Below are 23057 nucleotides of genomic sequence, written 5' to 3'. Positions count from 1 at the left end.
TAGAATTAAAGTTAGTGTTAGAATTAAAGTTTTGTTTAAGGTTGAGGATAGGATTAGGGTTAGTTTTAAATTGTGGTTAGGTTTAAGTTTGGTTTTAAAATAGGATTATTTAAAAATGAAGCCACATCTCTTATCCTTTGAGACAACCTGGAGGGACCTGGAAAGTATTATCCTAAACAAAACAATCCAAGCAGAGAAAGACAAATATCACATGATCTCACTTATTTGTGGTATATAATGAACATAACAGTCTGAGGAATTGGGTAGACCCAGAGACATGGAAGTAGGGTACAGACTGACAACCCTCAGGAGAGGGTGTGTGTGTGGGGGGGGAAAGATAAACCACAGAACTTATATGCATGTACACATAACCGATGGACATGGACAACAAAACCAGGTATGGGGTGGGGGGGATGGGGAGGAGGGTGTCAATGGGGAAAAAACGGAGAATCATCTGTAACAAAAATAAATTAATAAAAAAATTAAAGTAAAAATGAAGCCACAGAAAAAAAGGAATGTTATTAAAAAGATAAAGTAACAAGTTTACATTTTTTATAAAAAGAACCTGAGTTTTGGTTCAATATATATAACATATATTTTCACAATTTAATAATACAAATCAGCTAATTCATGTATTAAAAAATAAAAAGAAATAGATCTGGCTAGTGTAGCTCAGTTTGTCTGGCATCATCTTATGCACTAAAAGGTTGCCTATTTGATTATCGGTCAGGTCAGGGCACATGCCTGGGTTGCTGGCTGGATTCCTAGTAGGGGTTATGCAGGAGGTAGCCAATCCGTGTTGCATTCTCACATGGATATTTCTCTCCCTCTCCCTTCCTTTTTCTCTAAAATCAATAAAATAAAAAAGAAACAACAAAATAAATTTCAGAAAGAGAAAGAGAAAGAAAGAGAGAGAGAGAAAGGAATTTAGACATCGCAAAGCACATAGTGATATAGACATACAATGCTCAAGAGAACTTTTGCCATAACAGTCTATATTCCATGTGAGCCAATGTGTTAGGTGGCCCCTGCTTTTGTATATAACTATTTACAGCAGTTTAACCATAAATATAATAGAAAATGACCAAAAAGAATATTTTTTGTCCACCCCCCCCTCAGTTTTTTTTAGTATGTCTGCCTTCTCATGGACCATGGCCATCTGTTCCTGAATCATAGCAATGTACTCCCCTAGCATGGCCATCTGCTCCTAAACCATGTTGCTTAATCCTATATCAGGGTTGCCATGATATACACATTGTATGTACATGTATCATGGTTAAGGCCAAATATACCAAATACCTCTTCACATGAATCATAATTGTCTAAGCATATACCATAGTTGTCTTAAGCTACATGGATACTTTATCATGTTTGCAGGCTCTTTGTTCAAGTGTCATAGTTTTCATTTTATGCACTACAGTAACTTGAAAATTTACCAAGTTTTTAATGAGAATTCTGGGTGTCTGCTTACCTCTACAGTCCTTATCTGCATTTGTTTGATGGTCATCTGATCATGTACCATGGATGTACATATGTGCATTTAATGCCAATATCTTCTAATGTGCTACATTTCTCTGCACATATACCTGGATTGGGGCCTGTTTTGTAGAAATTTGCTAACTTGCAAAGACTATCTGTTCTTGTGGCATGTACAATGTTATTAACCAATATCATCCCAATAAATTTAATTTTAAAATTTATCCCTGGCCGGTTTGGCTCAGCGGTTAGACCGTTGGCTCATGGACCAAAGAGTCACGATTCCAGCCAAGGGCACGTACCTCGGTTGCAGTTTGTCCCCAGGCCTGGCTGTGGTCAGGAGGCAGGCAACCAGTTGGTGTGGCTCTATCACACTGATGTATCTCTCTCTTTCTCTCTCTCCCTCCTTTCCACTGTATCTGAATATTAATGGAAAAAATATCCTCAGATGAGGATTAAAAAAAATTTAATCATGGTAAAACAATAACAAATATTAAATATTTAAGTGTACATTTTAGTAGTATTAAGTATATTCATATTGTTGTGCAACAGCCCAGGTGACATGCTTTTGATCATGTATGGTGTCTTAATGGAGTGAATACTAACCCCCTCTTCTCTTATTCAGTGACAATTATGCTCCTGTGCTATGGTTTTCTGATATTTAGCATGGTTAAATTGTTTTATACCATAGATGTTTCCACATGCATTATAATAATGATATTTGCTAACAAAATGCCATGGTTGTTGGAGGGCACATATTATGTCTAATGTCTTCTGTATATGATAGCAGTCTTCTAATGCATAATGATTATTAGAACATGTACCTTAGTCGTTAAGCTGATATAAAGTTCTTGTCTTTTTATGCATCATAGTATATATCATAGTTTCTCCTTCCAAATCATGGGTATTTGCTTCTGTTCATTAGCACCTATTCTCAGTGTGAAGGTTTGCTGCTTGTTTATCATGATTATTTGAACATAACCCATACTAGAATGGCATAGTTGAACATACACTAAGAGTCTCTTTGCTCATGCAGCATGGCCATCTTCTTCTATAGTCAGGATCGTTACTTATGCACTCATGTTTTCTGAGCAACCACCATGGTTTTCGTATATTCTGTGGATCATTTCTGTAATTTGGACTTTACGTCCTGTACTAAGTCTTTTTGTTTCTGTAAAATAATTTTCAATCATGTGTCATGATTAAGCATTGACCTTTGTCATGTGATCATACAACATTAGGATCTGATGGAGCAGTGTAGATGTTTGAGAATATATCATGGTTTCTGCCTATCCTATGCATGTTTCTCATGCTCCAGAGTTGTCTGCTAATGCATGTTATTTTCTTACTCATATGCCATGAGCTGTTCTGTTTCTGTTCATTTCTGTAAAACGATCATCAACTCTTGTATAACTTATGAGGCATGAATGTCACAGCACATATATTAGATTGACCATAAGAAGTTATTGTTTTATGGAGTAAAAATTGTTGCATATTGTTCTGTAATTTTATATGATAAATCCTAATACTATAACTACTTTTTTTCTATCTATAATGTGGACATTTACATATGTCAGAAGTCCATCTTCTCTAGTATCATAGTTTTCTATGGCTATACCAAATTGTGTTGGGGAGCCTGTAGCTGGTGTATTAAATTAAGAATATGCAGATTATATAACCTGCTGAATGAAGAGGCACAAGCTACCCACACAGGGTTTGCAAGAAAACTGCTTAACTGTATAAAGATGAGAATCAATCCTAAATATGCTACAAAGAGACTCCAGATCTTAATATTCTGGTATGTTCTACAATACTACCATTGACTATAGCAAGAACATTTGTGATAGTAAAAATCCGACAAAATTGATGTAAAATAAAATGAACACATGAGAGATTATTTAAAATTTTTGGATTATAAGAGATAATTAAGGTTGAGAGAAGTTCTGTGAGTCACCTAGTCATAGGAAGACAGGGAAAGAAATAAAACTGTAACCTAAGACTATGAATTATGGATTTAGAGATGGGCTCTAGTATATATATATCTTTTTTAGATTATTAATGTTTTATATAAATAAAAACACATTAACATAGTTGAAAATCAAAACAAAAATAAATGATATACAGTAAAAAAAATTTTTTTTTCTTATTCTTGTCATCCATCTTTCTCATTCACTGTCCCTCTAATACAGGAAACCACTGTTAATATTTTCTTGATTTCTTTCAGAGTTTCTTTATGTTTTTTTTTATTTTTTTAAAAATCTTCAACAATGTATTACATTGTTGAATGTATTACAGATGTTCATCATTTTCCCCCCATTGACCCCCTCCTCCTCACTCCCGCCCCCTTCCCGCCTTTTCCCACACTATTGTCTGTGTCCATTGGTTATGCATATAAGTTCTTTTGTTTACCCCCCCCCAACCCCTTTCCCTTTGAGGTTTGTCAGTCTCGCAATGAATTTGTACTTTTTAATCTCTTCACCTTTTCCACCCATTCCCCCAACTCCATTCCCATCTGGCAACCAACAAAATGTTCCCTGTATCTATGAGAATGTTTCTGTTCTGCCTGTTCATTTTGTTTGTAGATTCCATTGTTGATAGATATGTATTCATTGCCATTTTGTTTGTTCATATATTTTATCTTTTTCTTCAAAAAGACCCTTCATCATTTCATATAATAACGGTTTGGTGGTGATGAACTCCTTTAACTTTTTCTTGTCTGGGAAAGTCATTATATGTCCATCGATTCTAAATGACAGCTTTGCAGGATAGAGTAATCTTGGTTGTAGGTTCTTGCTTTTCATCACTCTGAATATTTCTTGCCACTCCCTTCTGGCCTGCAAAGTTTCTTTTGAGAAATCATCTGACACTCTTATGAGAACTCCCTTGTAGGTAATTAACTGCTTTTCTCTTGCTGCATTTAAGATGCTCTCTTTGTCTTGAACCTTTTGCATTTTGATGATGATGTGTCATGGTGTAGGCCTTTTGGGGTTCATCTTGTTTGGGATTCTCTGTGCTTCCTGGACCTATATGTCTGTTTTATTCACCAAGTTAGGAAAATTTTCTGCCATTATTGTTTCAAACAGGTTTTCAATTTCTTGTTCTCTCTCTTCTCTTCTGGCACCCCCAAGATGTGAATATTGGCATGCTTGAAGTTGTCCTAGAAGCTCCTTACACTATCCTCAGTTTTTTTTGGATTCTTTTTTCTTTTTGCTGTAATGATTGGGCGTTTTTTCTTCCTTATATTCCAAATCAATGGTTTGCTTCTTGGATTTACGTTACTCTACTATTGAATCTGTGTAAATCATTCTTTATTTCAGTTAATGCCTCCTTCATTTCTGACTGTGTATCCATCATTTCTGACTGGTTCTTTTTTATGCTCTTGAGGCCCTCACTAAGTTCACTGAGGTTCTTACTAAGTTCATTGAACATCCTTATAAGCAGTATTTTGAACTCAGCATCTGTTAGGTTGCTTATCTCCATTTTGCTTAGTTCTTTTCTTGGGGTTTTGTTCTGTTCTTTCATTTGGGACCTGTTTCTTTGTCTCCTCATTTTGGCTGCCTCCCTGTGTTTGTTTCTGTGTATTACTTAACAAGCGGTATGGGGCTATCTGAGACCAGATGCTGCTTGTTTGAAAGAATTTGGGAAAACCTGAAGCAGGATCCAAGACAGGCCAATCCTATGGTTAAGAAAGTGGCAACAGCTTGGGTGGGCCTGAAAGTTGGGTGGGGCGGAGCCTCAGGGAATCACCAGGGCGGGGCTACCAGTGTGAGCCAGGTTGCTGGAGTCCCAGATATGGCGACTGTCTGCCACCCCAGTGAAGGGCTCACCAAAGGAACAAAGGCCTCTGACATCACGTTTGTCCCGGAGAAAGCCCCCTCTCCAGCCCTCACTCCAGTGCCAAACAGCTCAGTTCCTTCCTGTATGTCTCTCGTACCCCTTGAACTGCCTCCCCTCCAAGCTTAGAGGGAGTGAATTCGAAGTCCGTGCACGGGCCCTTTAAGGAGCTGCCTGGGGCTCCATCTGAGTCCGCTTCCCTGAGCCTTGGTTCCCGCTGGTTTTTCCATCCCGATGTTATGGGGACTTCTCTTCTTGGCACTGGAACCCTGAGCAGGGTGCCTGGTGTGGGACGGGGACCCTCAGTCCTCAGGCAGGACCTTTCCAGCCAAGGTATCCTCCTGATTTGTATCCGGCACATGTGGGTGTGGGACCAGCCCTTCGTGTCTCCACCCCTCCTACCAGTCTCGATGTGGCTGCTGCTTTAATTTCGTAGTTGTAGGCCTTCCATTCAGCTTGATTTCAGGTGGTTTTGAATGATGGTTGTTCTGTAGTTTAGTTGTAACTTTGATGTGGTTGTGGGAGGATGCGATACTGCGTTTACCTATGCAGCCATCTTGACCAGAAGTCCTGGCTCTAGTATATTTAAAGAGGGGTAGATTGGAAGTGAATTTTCATGGCATTGATTAACTGGAGAAAGGGAATTGTCACATTAAGCATTTAGTAACTAGATACTAGGGAAGTTAAATGACTAATAGATTTAAATGAAATCTTTTCTGAAATTTCTTCTTTCTCCTTCCCCTTGTCTACTTCTTTCCCCTTCCTCTTTCCCTTAACATGAATCTCACAAGACTCTCCAAGTTGGTGCCTAAGAAGATGATAATCAGTCAAATGAATCACTTCTACCTGACCAGCCTTGGGTTCCTCTTCCTGATTAATATTCTCCCTGAAACAACTGGCCAAGGGGAATCAAGACGACAAGAACCTGGGGATTTTGTGAAGCAGGATATTGGCGGGTAAGATCCTTTAACTTCTAGAACAAAAGAATCCTATTATAAATTCTTGCCTTGTACCAAAAATTTTAATTTTTTTCCCTGATGAACTAAAGTATCCTAGTTTTGATGCTAGACATTGCATTGAATTAGTAAAAGCATAATCAGGTCAGACTCTCAAGGTAGAAAGAGATATATTGGGCAACGCCCTAGTCTGTGTTTGAATCCCCTCTAACTTCTTAAAAGCAATTCTGTCCAGTCACCTGCTCTCAATCTCTCTTAGATCTTCAATCTGTCCTTTTTATTGGCTTTGCCCTATTAACATTTAAATGCGATCAAGAAACTTCCATCTTATATTTAAAAACCTTTCCTCCAGATAATGCCTTAAATCTTTCTCCCTTTTTACAGTCATACTTCTTGAAGAAGTGGTTTTATTTTCTCTACCTATTTTTCACTCTGCTCTACTACTGTTGCTGTCTGACTTTCAACCCCATAACTTTAAGGCTACTTATGCAACCACTATGGCCAATGTTGATGCTGTTGCCAAAATGAACACTTGTCTGTTCTTATATAACTTAATTTCTTAAGTAACATGTAGCAGCATTCAGCATTATTGACTTTCCTCCCTCCTTAATTCTTTTTTTTATTATGAAATGAAACATATATGCATAAAATAAATGTAAGTTTAAACATAATTTTTCTTTGACTTCATAGACACCACAATGCCCTGGTTCTTCGATTAGGTTCTCTAGAAGCAGGGCCTGAGAAAAGGATTCTTAAGCAAATTATTTATTAAGAGAGTGCTCTCAGAGAAAGTTGTTTGGAAGTAAGAGAAGTGAGTTGGGAAAAGGAAGAAATAAAGCAAAGGAATGATTTTACTTAAAGTGTAGCTTCCATTTGACCTCATAGGGAGATACAGAACATAAATGGCACTACAGATTTAGGCCAGCTTAAGGCAATGGATTTGGGCTTTTGTAGCCTTCACCTCAATGAATCATTGCCTGAGGCCTGACTAGGGGAAGGTATAACCTCCTAGGCTCCCTTCAGCAGATGATAATACTCTGAATTAGTTGGGGGATGGTTTCACTGTCCCAGTGAAAGAGATCTGGACATAGTACCAACAGTAAATATTACACCTGGGTTTCTTTATACATTTTTTTTTAATCCTCACCAGAGGACATTTTTGCATTTATTTTCAGATACAGCAGGAGGGAGAGAGGGAGGAAGGGAGAGAGAGAGAAACATCAATGTGAGATACATCGAGTGGTTGCCACCCACACGACCCCAACTGGGGCCAGGGACAAACTGCACCCGAGGTATGTGCCCTTAGCGAGAACCGAACCCTGGACTCTCTGGTCAGCAGGCAGATGCTTTAACTGCTGAGCCAAACAGGCCAGGGCTCTTTATACTTTTATGTATACTTTCTACAATACTACACAGCTATATCAAAGCTTTTATGATATAAAGATCTTTTGTAATCTTTTTGGTAGTCTTGTCTTTCATTGTTCATTGCTCAGGTGATGTGAGATACATTGAGTGGTTGCCACCCACACGACCCCAACTGGGGCCAGGGACAAACTGCAACCGAGGTATGTTTTTTTATAAACTTAAATTGTTTTCTTTATTGATTATAGAGAGAGAAGAAGTGAGACAGATAGAGAGATAGAAACATCAATGATAAGAGAATATCAATTGGCTGCCTCCTGCATGCCCCTCACTGGGGATTGGGCCCACAACCTGGGCATGTGTCCTGACTGGGAATCAAACCGGTGACCTCTTGGTGCATAGATTGACACTCAACCACTGAGCCACACCAGCTGGACTGCTCAGGTGATTTTTGTTTGTTTTTTGTTTTTACGTTAAAATTTTTATTATAGACTCTATTTGATTTCATTCATCTTCATATCATTGTTACATTGTATATATGCCAGTGACTCTTATCTCAATTACCCTTCCTAACTTTTCTTGAGTGTCAGGCCTCTAAATCGAACTATATATTGGATATGTCCATTTGGCTGTTCCATAAACTGTTTGAACTAAGTATATACAAAGTAGTCTCATTATCTCCATCTCCCTCCTTCAACTCTAAAAACAAACAACAAGCAGATATAACATATTTCTCTTCCATTTTTCTATGTTTTAGTCAATGGAACCACCATGTATCTCATCACTCAAGCCAGAAACTTGAAATTGTTTTTGACAATTTTCTACCTTTCACCCTCCAGATTGAATCAATCACCAAGGTCTATCATTTCTACCTCCCAAATCCCTCGGATTCAGCTACATTTTCCAACTTTCCTGCTACAACTATAGTTTAATCTAATATTTTCTTCCACTTGGACAGCTTCATGAGTCTCTAATTGGATTTACTTCCTAAACTCTTGCTCCCATCCAAAGTAACCTTCACTCTGTAGCCATTGTTTCTCCCACAGTGCATGTAAAGTTATAGCTATCCTGATTAGAGTAATTTAATGGATTTTTGTTGTTCCTAGGTTAAAATATAAAATTCTTAATATGATTTTATAAGGCCCATTATGACCCATGCTCTACCTGTCTTGTCAGCCTTATTTCTTAGTCCTCCTGTCACCAAATTCTGTGTTCTTCAGAAATGCAATATAAAACATCCTGTGACTTCTTTTAAAAAATTCTTTGAACTTTAAAATCCCATTTTATTTTAGGAATATCATTACTAGAAATTATCCCCGTAGCCTTGAAATATTTTAGTATTATGCATTATATTTTATTCTTTCATAGTGACTTTTCTTTTGTTGTTTTAAATTTGTCTACTCTCCCATGTTCTTAGAAACACTAAAACATGTTGCTATTTATATTTGCATATATATTTGTGTGTGTATATCTATCTATCTATATCTATCTATATCTATCTATCTATCTATCTATCATCTATCATCTATCTATCTAGTCTTTCTATCTCTGGGCAGAGTGCTATAGAACTGCAATGATATGTCTTTAGATACTTGGCCCATTAGGCCCTTTTTGTTTTTTATGTCTGGAAAAACAGATTAATTCTGTTTTATTAACTTTTAATGTATCTGATTTTACTGGGCAATGATGGATGTTCTAAATAATATGGAAGTTCCCAATACACGAACCTTACCTCTTCAAGTATTTTTATTAAATTTATTTATTTATTTATTTGTTCATTTATTTACTGTTGAGAGTATTACAGATGTGCCAATTTTCTCCCATTGAAACCCTCATTCCCACTCTCACAGCCTTCCTGCTTTCCTAAATTTAATGTCTGTGTCCATTTGTTGTGCATATATGCATATAAGTTCTTTGGTTCTCTCTCCCCACCCCTCCCATCCTGATCCCTCTGAGGTTTATTAGTCTGTTCCCTCTTTCATGACTCTGCATCTAGTTTGGTCAACAACTTATTTTTTCAAGATATTCCATAAATAAGTGAGAACATGTGATACTTGTCTGTCTCTGACTGGCTTATTTCACTCAGCATAATACTCTCCAGGTCTCTCCATGTTGTCAAAAAGGATAAGAGATACTTCTTTCTTATAGCTGCATAGTTTTCCATTGTGTAAATGTACCACAGCTTTTTTACCCACTCATCTATTGTTGGACACTTGGGTCACTTGCAGATCTTAGGTATTGTAAATAGCACTGCTATGAATATAGGGCTGCATATATTCTTTCTGATTGGTGTTTCAGGCTTCTTAGGATATGTACCTAAAATTGGGATCACTGGGTCAGATGGCAATTCCATTTCTAATTTTTTCGGGAAGCACCAAATTGTTTTCCATAGTGGTTGCACCACTCTGAATTTCCACCAACATTGCACCAGTGTACCCTTTTCTCTGCATCCTCTCCAGCATGTGTTGTTTGAGGAATTATTGATGGCTGCCCTTCTGGCAGGTGTGAGGTGATAACTCATAGTTGTTTTAATTTGCATTTCTCAGATGATTAGAGATTTTGAGCATTTTTTTTTGTCTCCTGGCCATTTGTATATTCTAGAATTGTCTATTTAGGTCCTCTTCCCATTTTTTAAATTAGATTGTTTGACTTCCTTTTATTTAGTTGTATGAGGACTCTATATGTTTTAGATATTAACCACTTATCTGATATATAATTGCCAAATAGGTACTCCCAGAGAGGGTGTCCCTTTTAATTTTTTTTTTTTTTATCCTCACTCGAGGACATTTTTTCCATTTTTTGTTCAGACAGAGTGGGAGGGAGAGAGAGAGAGAGAAACATGGATGTGAAAGGGACACATCGAGTGGCTGCCACCTGCACGACCAACCAGGTCTGGGGACAAACTGCAACAGATGTATGTGCCCTTAGTGAGTACCAAACCTGGGTCTCTCTGGACCGCAGGCTGATGCTCTAACCGCTGAGCAAAACTGGCCAGGGCTCCCTTTCATTTTGATGCTTGTTTCTTTGGCCATGCAGAAGCTTCTTAGTTTGATGTAGTCCCAATCATAAATGAAAGGAGATAAGTAACAATTGACACCAGAGTAATACAAAGGATTGTTAGAAAATACTATAAACAATTATACGCTAACAAATCAGACACTAGGTGAAATGGACAAATTTCCAGAATCACGCTGTATCCCAAAATGGAACTGGGAAAAATGAGTAAATTTGAACAGACCAATAACAACTAAGGAAATTGAAGCTATAATTAATACACTCCCAGCAAACAAATGCCTGGGTGGATGGCTTCTTCAAATTTTACTGAACATTCAAAGAACAAATACCCATTATCCTCAAACTATTGCAAAAATCCAAGAGGTAGAAACAAACCCAGCTCTTTTTATAAGGCCAGAATTATCCTAATTCCAAAATCAGATAAAAACACTACAAAGAAAGAAAACCATAGACCAATAACCCCAATGAACGTAGATGCCAAAATCCTCAACAAAATATTAGTAAATCAGATCCAGCAATATATTAAAAAGATTATTCACCATGATTAAGTAGGATTCATTTCAGAGATTCAAGGCTGGGACAGTATTCACAAATCAATAAATGTGATACACCACATAAACAAAATGAAAGTTAAAAATCATATGAACATATCAATATATGCGGAAAAGGAATTTGACAAAATTCAGCAACTATTTCAGATAAAAATGCTCAGTAAAGTGGGAATAGAGGGATCATATCTCAATATAATAAAGGCCATTTATGAAAAACTTACAGCCAACATCATACTCAATGGGCAAAAACTAAAAGCATTTCCCTTAAGAACAGAAAAAATACAAGAATGTCCACTTTTACCAGTCTTGTTAAACACAGTACTGGAAGTCTTAGCCACAGCAATTAGACAAGAAGAAAAAATAAAAGTCATCCAAATTGGAATGGAGGAAGTGAAACTGTAATTATTTGCAGATGACATGATATTGTACATAGAAAATCCTAAAGACACTATAAAAAATCTACCAGAATTAATAAATAAATTTGGCAATGTAGCAGGATACAAAATTAACATCAAGAAATTGATGGCATTTTTATACACCAATAATAAACACACTGAAAGAGAAACCAAATAAACAATCCCATCTACCTTTGCAAAAACAAAAAATTCATAAAATAAATTTAACCAAGGAGGTAAAAGGCCTGTTTTTAGAAAACTACAGGACATTTAAAAAAGAAACAGAGGAAGATATAAAATAGTGAAACATATACTATATTTATGGATTGGAAGAATCAATATCTTTAAAATGTCCATACTATCCAAAGCAATCTACAGATTCAGTGCATTCCCTATTAAAAGAACCAACAACAAGGGACTGGTGTGATCCAACTGCCTGCCTACGGGACCTGCAGGGTGTGGGGACACTAGAGAGGCCTGTGTGACTCAGCAGGGACTGTGCAATCCATTACCCGTGGGACCTGCAGGGTGCTGAAGCACCAGAGAGGCCTGTGCGACCCAGCAGCCCATAACATAGGCATAGAGTCAGGTCCCCAAAGGGACTGTGTGATACAGTTACCCACAGGACCTGCAGAGTACAGGGGCACCAGAGAGGCCTGTGTGACCCAGCTGCACAAAAGATAGAAGTAGAGAATGGGAAAATGGCGGTGGAGTGAATAGAAACTACACAGACGATCTCCCAGGACCAAATGGAAATTGCAACTATAATAAAGAAAAATCCTCAAAAAAAAAAAAAAAAAAAAAAAAGGCAACAGAAAATGAAGCACACTGGTAGGATTTGCAGAGGCATGAGAGGGTGGCAGCTGGGAGCACAGGGACAGCAGCAGGCTTAGCAGTGAGCAGGGCCCTATGGGAATAAATAAGAAGCCCACTACACAGTGCAGAGAGCTGAGACACAGCACTAATATAACCACAGCCACTCACCTGAGGGCTAGGCAGAGAAAGGACAAACTGGACTGGAACTCGGTGGAAAAACCCAGGATTTGGAGGGCACTCAGAGTTTTTGCTGATTTGCGGCCACAAACAACTGTGGCCAGTGTGCTCTTTCCCTATCTATGGGGAAAAGCAACAGCCCCACCCCTCTCAGAGATTCAACCATTCCCAGGAAAGGCAAAGAAATGTAAATTGAGGCTCATTAACAAAAAGAATCTATCCCACACTTTGGAAATCCTTTTATGCAGAACACCAGGGCTACATTCCAAGGCAATGAGTAACTGAGACTACTAGCCTTCAGGTAAAAGGTAGAGGATAATTGAATCTTTCCTGGGCTTGCAAATCTACCCAGGAAAGTAAGACTTTACAGTGGTGTTTAACATGGGCCCACACAGGCTCATCCAAACCCAGTAGAGGGAGCCACAAACAGCAGAACACTAACACCCACAGAAAAAATTTGGCAAGCTCCAAAACCCACGGAGATAGCAAAATGGTAAAACAAAGAAACAAATCCCAAATAAGAGAACAAGAGTCCTCTACCAAAGATGAGATCAATAAAATGCAGTTAAGCCAATTATCAGAGGTAGAGTTCAGAGGCATGATCTTGAGGAAGCTCAACAGCATGAGTAAGGACATCAACTCCATGAGTAAAGATATAGAAACATTGAAAACGAATAAAGGGGAAATGAAGAATGATATAGCAGAAATAAAGAACACATTGGAAGGACTATACAACAGAGTAGAGGAAGCTGAGGACCGGATCAGTGAATTAGAAGACAGGGTAGAAAAAGTCAACAAATCAGAAAATCAAAAGGAAAAAAACAATTAAAAAACAGGAAGGCAGCTTAGGAGAACTGTGGGACAACTGGAAATGTAATAACATTCGCGTCATAGGAGTACCCAAAGAGGAAGAAACTGGGCAAAGGTTAGAGAATATATTTGAAGAAATGGTGACAGAAAACTTTCCTAACTTGGTGACAGAAGAAGGCATTGAAGTTCAAGAAGCACAAAGAGCCCCAAGTAAGAAGAAACCAAACAGGCCCACACCAAGACACATAGTAATTGAAATGCCAAAAATTAAAGACAAAGAGATAATCCTAAAAGAACCAAGAGATAAGCAACAGGTTACCTACAAAGGAACAGCGAAAACACTATCAGCTGACTTCTCAATAGAAACTCTAAGGCCAGAAGGGAGTGGCATGAAGTAATCAAGGTCATGAAAAACAAGGATCTGAATCCAAGACTACTCCATCCAGCAAAGCTATCATTCAAAATAGAAGGTCCAATAAAGAGTTTTCCAGACACAAAAAAAGCTCAGGGAATATATTAACTCCAAACCACCACTCTAAGATATGCTAAAAGGACTGCTTTAATTAGTACAAGAAACAGAAAAAAATATATAAACACATTAAATAAAAATAGCAATAAATAAGTACATATCAATAATAACCTTAAATGTAAATGAATTAAATGCTCTGATAAAAAGACAGAGTAGATGATTGGATAAGAAAGCATGACTCCTCTATATGTTGTTTACAAGAGACCCACCTCACAACAAAAGACTCACATAAGTTAAAAGGGAGGGGAAGAAAAATAATCTTTGATGCAAACTAAAAGGAAAAAAACGCTGGGGTAGCAATACTCATATCTGATTAAGTCCATTTCAAAATGAAGGCCGTAACTAGAGACAAAGAAGGCCACTACATAATATTGAAAGGATATATCCAAGAGGGAAATATAACCTTGCTAAACATATAGGCACCCTATATTGGAGCACCAACATATATTAAAAATTATCTGGAGGACTTCAAAGGGGAAATCAACAGCAATACAATCATAGCAGGGAACTCCAACACACCGTTGACATCACTCGATAAATTATCTAGGCAAAAAATTACCAAGAAAACACAGACTCCAAATGAAGCACTAGAACAAATGGATTTAATAGATATCCACAGAGAATTACACCCTAAAACTGCAGAATTCACATTCTTCTCAAGTGCACATGGGACATTCTCAAAGATAGACCACATGTTAGGGCACAAACTAAGTCAAGAGACTGAAATCATATCAAGCATTTTCTCAGATCACCATAGCATGCAACTAGAAATCAATTGTAACAAGAAAATGCAAATACATTTGAAAACATGGAGGCTAAATAGCATGTTATTGAATAATTAATGGGTTACCATGGAGATCAAGAAAGAAAAACAAACTTCCTGGAAATCAATGAAAATGAACACACAACAACACAAAATCTATGGGATGTAGTGAAAGCAGTTCTTAGAGGGACGTTTATAGCGCTACAGGCCTACCTCAAAAAAACAAGAAAAATTTCTAATAGACTATCTAACCTCACAACTTAAAGAACTGGAAAGCAAACAAAAAGAAAATCCCAGAGCAAGTAGCAGGAAGGAAATAGTAAAGATCAGAGCAGAAATAAATGGCCTGGAGACCGAAAAAACAATTCAAAGGATCAATGAAACAAAGACCTGTTTCTTTGAAAAGATAAACAAGATTGATGGACCCTTACCTAAACTCACGAAGAAAGAAAGAGAGAGAACCCAAATACACAAAATCAGAAATGAAAGAGGAGAAATAATAACTGACACCACAGAAATAAAAAGGATTGGTAAAAAGTATTATGAACAATTATATGAAAACAAATTCGAAAATCTAAGCCAAATGGACAAATCTCTAGAAACACATTTTCTCCCAAAACTGGACCGGGAAGTGTTAGAAAACTTGAACAGACCAATATCAACAAAAGAAATTGAAGAGGTAATCAAGATTCTCTCAGCAAACAAAAGCTGAGGCCCGGATGGCTTCACGGGGGAATTTTACTGAACATTGAAATAAGAACTAATACCCGTTCTCCTCAAACTATTTCAAAAAATTCTAGAAGAAGGAAGACTTCCAAACTTTTTTTTATGATGCCATCATAATTCAAATTCCAAAACCAGAAAAAGACACTGCAGAGAAAGAAAAGTACAGACCAATATCCCTGATGAACTTAGATGCCAAATTCCTGAACAAAATACTAGCAAATCGAATCCAGCAATACATCAAGAAAATTATTCACCATGACCAAGTGGGATTCATCCCAGTGATGCAAGGCTGGTACAATATTCGCGAGTCAATAAATGTGATACACCACATAAACAAAATGAAAGATAAAAGTCATAAGATCATATCAATAGATGCTGAAAAAGCATTCAACAAAATCCAGCACCCATTTCTGCTAAAAACGCTTAGCAATCTGAGAATAGATGGATCATATCTAGACATAATAAAGGCCATATATGAGAGACCTACAGCCAATATCATACTCAATGGGCAAAAACTAAAAGCATTTCCTTAAGAACAGGAACAAGACAAGAATGCCCACTTTCAGTACTCTTATTTAACATAGTACTGGAAGTCTTAGCCACAGCAATCATACAGAAAGAAAAAAATAAATGGGATTGAAATTAGAAAGGAGGAAGTAAAAGCGTCATTATTCACAGATGACATGATACTGTACATAGAAAACCCCAAAGACTCCATCAAAAATTTACTAGACTTAATAAATGAATTTGCAAAGTAGCAGAATACATAATTAACTTCAAGAAATTGTTGGTATTCTTATACACCAATGATAAACTTACAGAAAGAGAAACTAAAAAAATAGTCCAATTTACCACTGCAGCAAAAAAATTAAGATACCTGGGAATAAACTTGACCAACGACTTAAAGAACCCATTCACAGAAAACTACAGGTGATTGAAAAAAGAAATAGAGGAAGATATAAAAAAGTGGAAGCACATACCTTGTTCATGGATTGGAAGAATTACCATCATTAAATTGTCCATACTACCCAAAGCAATCTATAGATTCAATGCAATATTCATCAAAATACCGACATATTTCACACAACTAGTATACTTCCAAAGTTCATATGGAACCAAAAAAGACTCAAATAGCCACAGCAATCTTGAAAAAGAAGAACAAAGTTGGAGAGAGCACATTACCAGATTTCAGGTTATACTACAAAGCCACTGTAATCAAAACAACCTGGTACTCGCACACACAGGCAGATAGTTCAATGAAACAGAACAGAGAACACAGAAATGAAGCAAGACAATATGCTCAATTAATATTTGACAAATGGGGCAAGAGCATACAGTGTAGTAAAGACCACCTCTTTAATAAACGGTGTTGAAAAATTGGACAGCTACATGGAAAAAAATGAAAGTAGACCAACAACTTACACCCTACACAAGAATAAACTGAAAATGGATAAAAGACTTTTATATGTGTCTCATAAGTCCATAAAAATCCTAGAACAAAATGTAGACAACAAAATCTCAGACATCATATGCCGCAGAATTTTCACTGATACATCACGTAAAGCAACAGAAACAAAGGAGATAATGAACACATGGGAGTACATCAAACTCAAAAGCTTCTGCACAGCACAAGAAACAACCACCAAAATGGAAGGGAACCCACTGTATGGAAGAGCATAATTGCCAATGATACATCAGATAAGGGGTTAATTTTCAAAATATATAGAGTACACACACAACTCAACAAAAGGAAGACAAAGAACCCAATTAAAAAATGAGCAGAGGTACTAAATAGATACCTCTCCAAACAGAACATACAAATGGCTCAGAGACATATAAAGAAAAGCTCATCATCACTAATCATCAATGAGACGCAAATTAAAACGACAATGATGTAGCACCTCACACCTGTCAGAATGGCCGCCATCAACAAATCATCAAACAACAAGTGTTGGCAAGGGTGTGGAGAAAAGGGGACTCTAATACACTGCTGGTGGGAATGCAGACTGCTGCAAGCACTATGGAGAACCATATGGTGTTACCTCAAAAAATTAAAAATTGTACTTCCATTTGACCTAGTGATCCCACTTCTAGGAATATACCCTAAGAAGGCTGATACACCAATCAGAAAGAAAATATGTGCCCTAATATTCATAGCAGCAGTATTTACAATAGCTAAGATCTGCAAAGTGACCAAATGTCGATCAGTAGACGAATGGGTAAAGAAGCCGTGGTACATATACACAATGGAGTTCTATGTAGCTGTTAGAAAGAAAGATCTCTTATGTTTGAGACGACATGGGGAGACTTGGAAAGTATTATCCTAAGCAAAACAAGCCATACAGAGAAAGACAAGAATCATATGATCTCACTTATTTGTGGAATATAATCAACATAACAATCTGAGGAATGGGGTAGTCCCTGAGACATGAAAGTGGGGTACAGACTGAAAATTCCCAGAAAAGCGGGTGGCAGAGAGAGATAATCCACAGAATTTATATGCATGTATGCGTGTACAATGGCATGGACGACAAAGCTGTCGAAAGGGTGGGGAGGGTGGTATTAATGGGGAAAAACCAAGAAACATTTGTAACAAAAATTAATTAATTAATTAATTAAAAATAAATGAAATATAAAAATAAATAAATGCAAAAAAGTACCAACAACATATTTCACAGATTTATAACAAATCCTCCAAAAGTTTATACAGTAACTAGAACTACCCTGAATAACTTAATCAATCTTGAAAAAGAATAACAAAGTGAGAGGCATCACAATTCCAGATATCAAATTATAGTAAAACCCATCCTAATCAAAACAGCTAGTATACTGCTGGTGGTAATAGAGTCAGGTGCAGCCACTATGGAAAACACTATGGTGTTACCTCAAAAAATTAAAAGTTGAAGTACCATTTTACCCGTGATCTCACTTCTAGGAATATACCCTAAGAAACCTAAAACATCAATGAGAAAGAACATATGTACCCCCATGTTCATAGCAGCACTATTTACAATAGCTAAGATCTGGAAACAGCCCAAATGTCCATCAGTAGAAGAATGGATAAAAAACCTGTGGTACATGTGTACAATGGAGCACTATGCAGCCTTAAGAAAGAAAGATCTCTTATCCTTTGAGACGACATGGAGGTACCAGGAGAGTATTATCCTAAGTGAAACAAGCCAAGCAGAGAAAGACAAGTATCACATGTTCTCACTTATTTGTGGAATATAATAAACATAACAGTCTCAGGAACAAGGTAGTCCCAGAGATGTGGAAGTGAGGTACAGACCGACAATTTTCAGAAGAGGGGGTGGAGAGGGAGAGATAAACCACAGAACTTATATGCATGTGTGCATGATCAATGGAAAGTACAGGAAAGCTGGGAACAGGGCAGAGAGGTTGGGGGAGGGTTTTATCAGTGGGGGAAAAAGGAGAAACATCTGTAACAAAAATAAATTAATTAATTAAATAAAAAAATTAAAAAAAATAAAAAAGCTGTGGTACATATACAATGGAGTACTATGCAGCTGTAAGAAAAAGATCTCTTATTTTTTGAGACCACATGGAGGGACCTGGAGAATATTATCCTAAGCAAAACAAGCCAAGCAGAGAAAGACAAATATCACGTGATCTCCCTTATTTGTGGAATATAATGGACATGTCTAAGGGGTATGCATATATGTTCTGTAGCTAGTCCCTTCACCTTCGTTATCCAGTCACCCCCATTCTAATCTCCTTGGGTACCAACCTCTCTGTTCCATTTGTCCATGTTTCCAGTTTTATTTTATTCATCAGTTTATTTTGTTTATTAGATTCTGCATTTTAGTGAGATTATATGATATTTGTATTTCTCTGACTGGCTTATTTCACTTAGCATAATACTCTAGGTTCATCCATGCTGTCTCAGACTGTAAGATTTCCTTCTTTTTTTACAGAATGTAGAATTCCATTGTGTAAATGTATCATAGCTGTTTAAAAATATGTTTTTATTTATTTTAGAGAGAGAGAAAGGGAGAGAGAGATAGAAACATCCTTGAGAGAGAAACATCCATCAGCTGCCTGCAGCCCCTATTGGGGTTTGGGCCCACAACCCGGCTTGTGTCCTGAGTGGGAATTGAACTGGCAACCTCTTTGTGCATGCAACAGTGCTCAATCCCCTGAGCCACACCAGCCAGGCATACCATAGCTTTTTTTTTTTTTGAATCCTTACCCAAGGACACTTCCATTTATCTTCAGATAGAGTGGGAGGGGGAAGGAGAGAGAAAGAAACATCTATGTGAGAGAAGCACATCAACTAGTTGCCTCCCACAACCCCAACAAAGGTTGGGGACTGAACCGCAACCCAGGTGCGTGCTCTTGACTGGAATCAAACCCGTGATTCTTTGGTCTGTGGTCTGATGCTCCAACCGCTGAGCCAAACTGGACAGGGAATATCAGCTTTTATATCCACTCATCTGCTGATGGGCACTTAGGCTGTTTCCAGATCTTGGCTATTGGAAATAATACTGCTATAAACATAGAGATGCATATATTATTTCTGATTGGTGTTTCAGAATTCTTAGGATATATTTCCAGAAGAAGAATTGCTGGGTCAAAAGACAGCTCTGTTTTGGATATTTTGAGGAAACTCCATGCTGTTTTCCACAGTGGCTGCACCAATCTGTATTGCCAGCAACAGTCCACAAGGGTTCCTTTTTTTCAGATCCTCGCCAACCCTTATTTGTTGATTTATTGATAGTAGCCTTTTTGACAGATGTGAGGTGATACCTTATTGTAGTTTTTATTTGCATCTCTCTGATAATTAGTGGCCTTGATCATTTTTTCATGTCTATTGGCCATCTATATATCTTCTTTGGAGACTCTTTTTATTTATGATTTTCATGTTCCATTATGCTAGCTTGAAGCTTTTACTTAAATAATTTTTACTATGTAGCAAGCCCTATTCTAAGTCCTTATATATGTTAATTCATATAGTTTTTATAACATATCTTCTAGCTAGGTTCTGACATTCCGATTTACAGTTGAAATATGGAAGCATGGAGAAGTCGATTAACTTGCCATAGCTCACATAGCTAGAAAGTGTCAGAGAAGAACTGAAACCCAACGGCCTAGGTCTAGAGTCCTTGTGATTAACACCTACAAGATATTGGTTTTCATGCATCTGGTCACTTTTAAGAAAGAATTAGGCACATTCCCATTTCTTTTTTGTACGTGAACATTTAGGTACATATAGTAATCCCTTAATCTCTGAATACTTAATATCTTGGCCACATGACTGGCTGGCTTGTGCTAAGATGGGGCAGGTAAAATTTTCTTATAGGAACATTTCCCTTTAGAAGTAAAAATGTAGCATTTCTGACACAGGCCATGGATGGACATTTGATGCTAGGATCAAGAATAGTTGGTAGGTGAGGCTATGACTTCCTATTTAATCACATTGAAAGGCAAAATTGTCTCAGTATTACTGAGGCTTAATGTGATCTCTTGGTTAAGGTGATGAACATCAGGACTCTCTGAATTGACTGAGATAACTTGAGCTGGTGGCCATGGGAGTGGGGTAGAAAGTAAATAATAGTGGGGAAGAACATATTTCTAGTATTGCAGTTTCCCCTTCTTTTGTGTCATAATTATTTTCTCCAAATGAGTGGTTCCCAGACTGGCCTATGAAAGTCCACATAACCAGAAATATTGCTGAAATGGTGCACATACATTAGCAGTATGGTTACAATTATTCAGATAAATTATGAGAAATAAAGAAATGTGCAGCCTTGCCTGGAAGACAAGCCACTCTATATGGCATTGTTTCAATAAAAAAATATACCTTTAATTCTTTGAAAGCTTTAGAATACAACCCATTTTAAGGTGGGGCAGGTCTGCTTATGTTCATATATGAAATCATATCTCTAAGGTCTAGTAGCTTGTTTCTTAACCATTTACAACACATATTTATCAAATCTTCCTTTGTGTTTGTGGAGTCTGTGAAGTATTGGCTTTCGGTTACTTAGAAGGCATGAAAAACTTAGTTTTTATTTTATTTTATTTTTATAAATTAATTAATTTATTTTTGTTACAGATGTTTCTCCTTTTGCCCCACTAATTCAACCCTCCCCCCTCCCCGCCCTGTCCCCAGCTTTGTTGTGCATGTCCATGTATACATGCATATAAGTTCTGTGCTTTATCTCTCTCCCACCACCCACTCTTCTAAGGATTGTCAGTCTGTACCCAACTTCCACATCTCTGGGACGACCTCATTCCTCAGACTGTTATGTTGACTATATTCCACAGATGAGTGAGATCATGTGATATTTGTCTTTCTCTGCGTGGTTTGTTCCGCTTAGGATAATACTCTCCAGCTCCCTCCATGTCATCTCAAAGGATAAGAGATCTTTCTTTCTTACAGCTGCATAGTACTCCATTGTGTATATGTACCACAGCTTTTTTATCCTTTCGTCTACTGACGGACATTTGGGCTGTTTTGAGGTCTTAGCTATTGTAAATAGTGCTGCTATGAACATGGAGATACATAAATTCTTCTGATTGGTGTATCAGCCTTCTTAGGGTATATTCCTAGAAGTGGGTTGAATCACTGGGTCAAATGGCAGTACAATTTTTAATTTTTTGAGGTAATACCATATTGTTTTCCAAGGTGGCTGCACCAGTCTGCATTCCCACCAGCAGTGTACTAGAGTCCCCTTTTCTCCACAGCCTCGCCAAACTTGTTTGAGGATTTGTTGATGGTGGCCATTCTGACAGGTGTGAGGTGATACCTCATTGTTGTTTTAAATTGCATCTCTCTATAATTAGTGATGTTGAGCATCTCTTCATATGACTCTTAGACATTTGTATATCCTGTTTGAAGTGGTGTCTATTTAGTTCCTCTGCCCATTTTATAATTGGGTTCTTTGTTTTCCTTTTGTTGAATTGTATGAGCACTCTATATATTTTGGAAATTAACCCCTTATCTGATGTATCATTGGCAATGATGCTCTCTCATACAGTGGGTTGCCTTTCCATTTTGGTGGTTGTTTTTTTGCTGTGCAGAAGCTTTTGAGTTTAATGTAGTTCCATGTGTTCATTTTTTCCTTTGTTTCTATTGCCTTATGTGATGTATCAGTGAAAATTCTGCTGCGTATGATGTCTGAGATTTTGTTTTCTACATTTTGTTATAAGATTTTTATGGATTCATGAGTGACATTTAAGTCTTTTATCCATTTTGAGTTTATTCTTTTGTATGGTATAAGTTGATGGTCTAGTTTCATTTTCTTGCATGTAGCTGTCCAATTTTCCCAACACCATTTATTTAAAAGGCTGTCTTAACTCCACTGTATGCTCTTGCCAACTTTCTCAACTATTAATTGAGGATATTGTGTTGGGTCCATTTCTGGGTTCTCTGTTCTGTTTCACTGGTCTATATGCCTATTCTTGTGTCAGTAGCAGGCTGTTTTTATTACAGTGGCTTTGTAGTATTACCTGAAACTTGGTAAAGTGATCCCTCAAACTTTGTTCTTCTTTTTCAAGATTGCTGTCGCTATTCGAGGTCTTTTTTGGTTCCATATGAACTTTTGGAGTATTTGTTCTAGTTCTGTGAAGAATGTCGTTGGTATTTCGATGAGGATTGCATTGAATCTATAGATTTCTTTGGGTAGG

The 23057-nt window shown here is 37.4% G+C and overlaps 1 protein-coding gene across 1 annotated transcript in view; it reads left to right on the top strand.

The window, feature by feature from the left end:
- Window positions 1–6096: 6096 nt before the first annotated feature.
- The window catches only part of GABRA3 (gamma-aminobutyric acid type A receptor subunit alpha3), a 294868-nt gene continuing 277907 nt past the window's right edge, over window positions 6097–23057 (top strand). Inside the window, exon 1 of the mRNA XM_036270472.1 lies at window positions 6097–6266. Within this exon, the coding sequence (XP_036126365.1) occupies window positions 6127–6266 (140 nt within the window). The 5' untranslated portion in view covers window positions 6097–6126. The remainder of the gene's footprint in view (window positions 6267–23057) is intronic.

This window comes from Molossus molossus, unplaced genomic scaffold (assembly GCF_014108415.1).
Source record: "Molossus molossus isolate mMolMol1 unplaced genomic scaffold, mMolMol1.p scaffold_m16_p_2, whole genome shotgun sequence".
NCBI classification, from domain to species: Eukaryota; Metazoa; Chordata; class Mammalia; order Chiroptera; family Molossidae; genus Molossus; species Molossus molossus.
The sequence above is the reverse complement of the archived record's forward strand: the minus strand, read 5'-3'. Positions and strand labels throughout refer to the sequence as shown.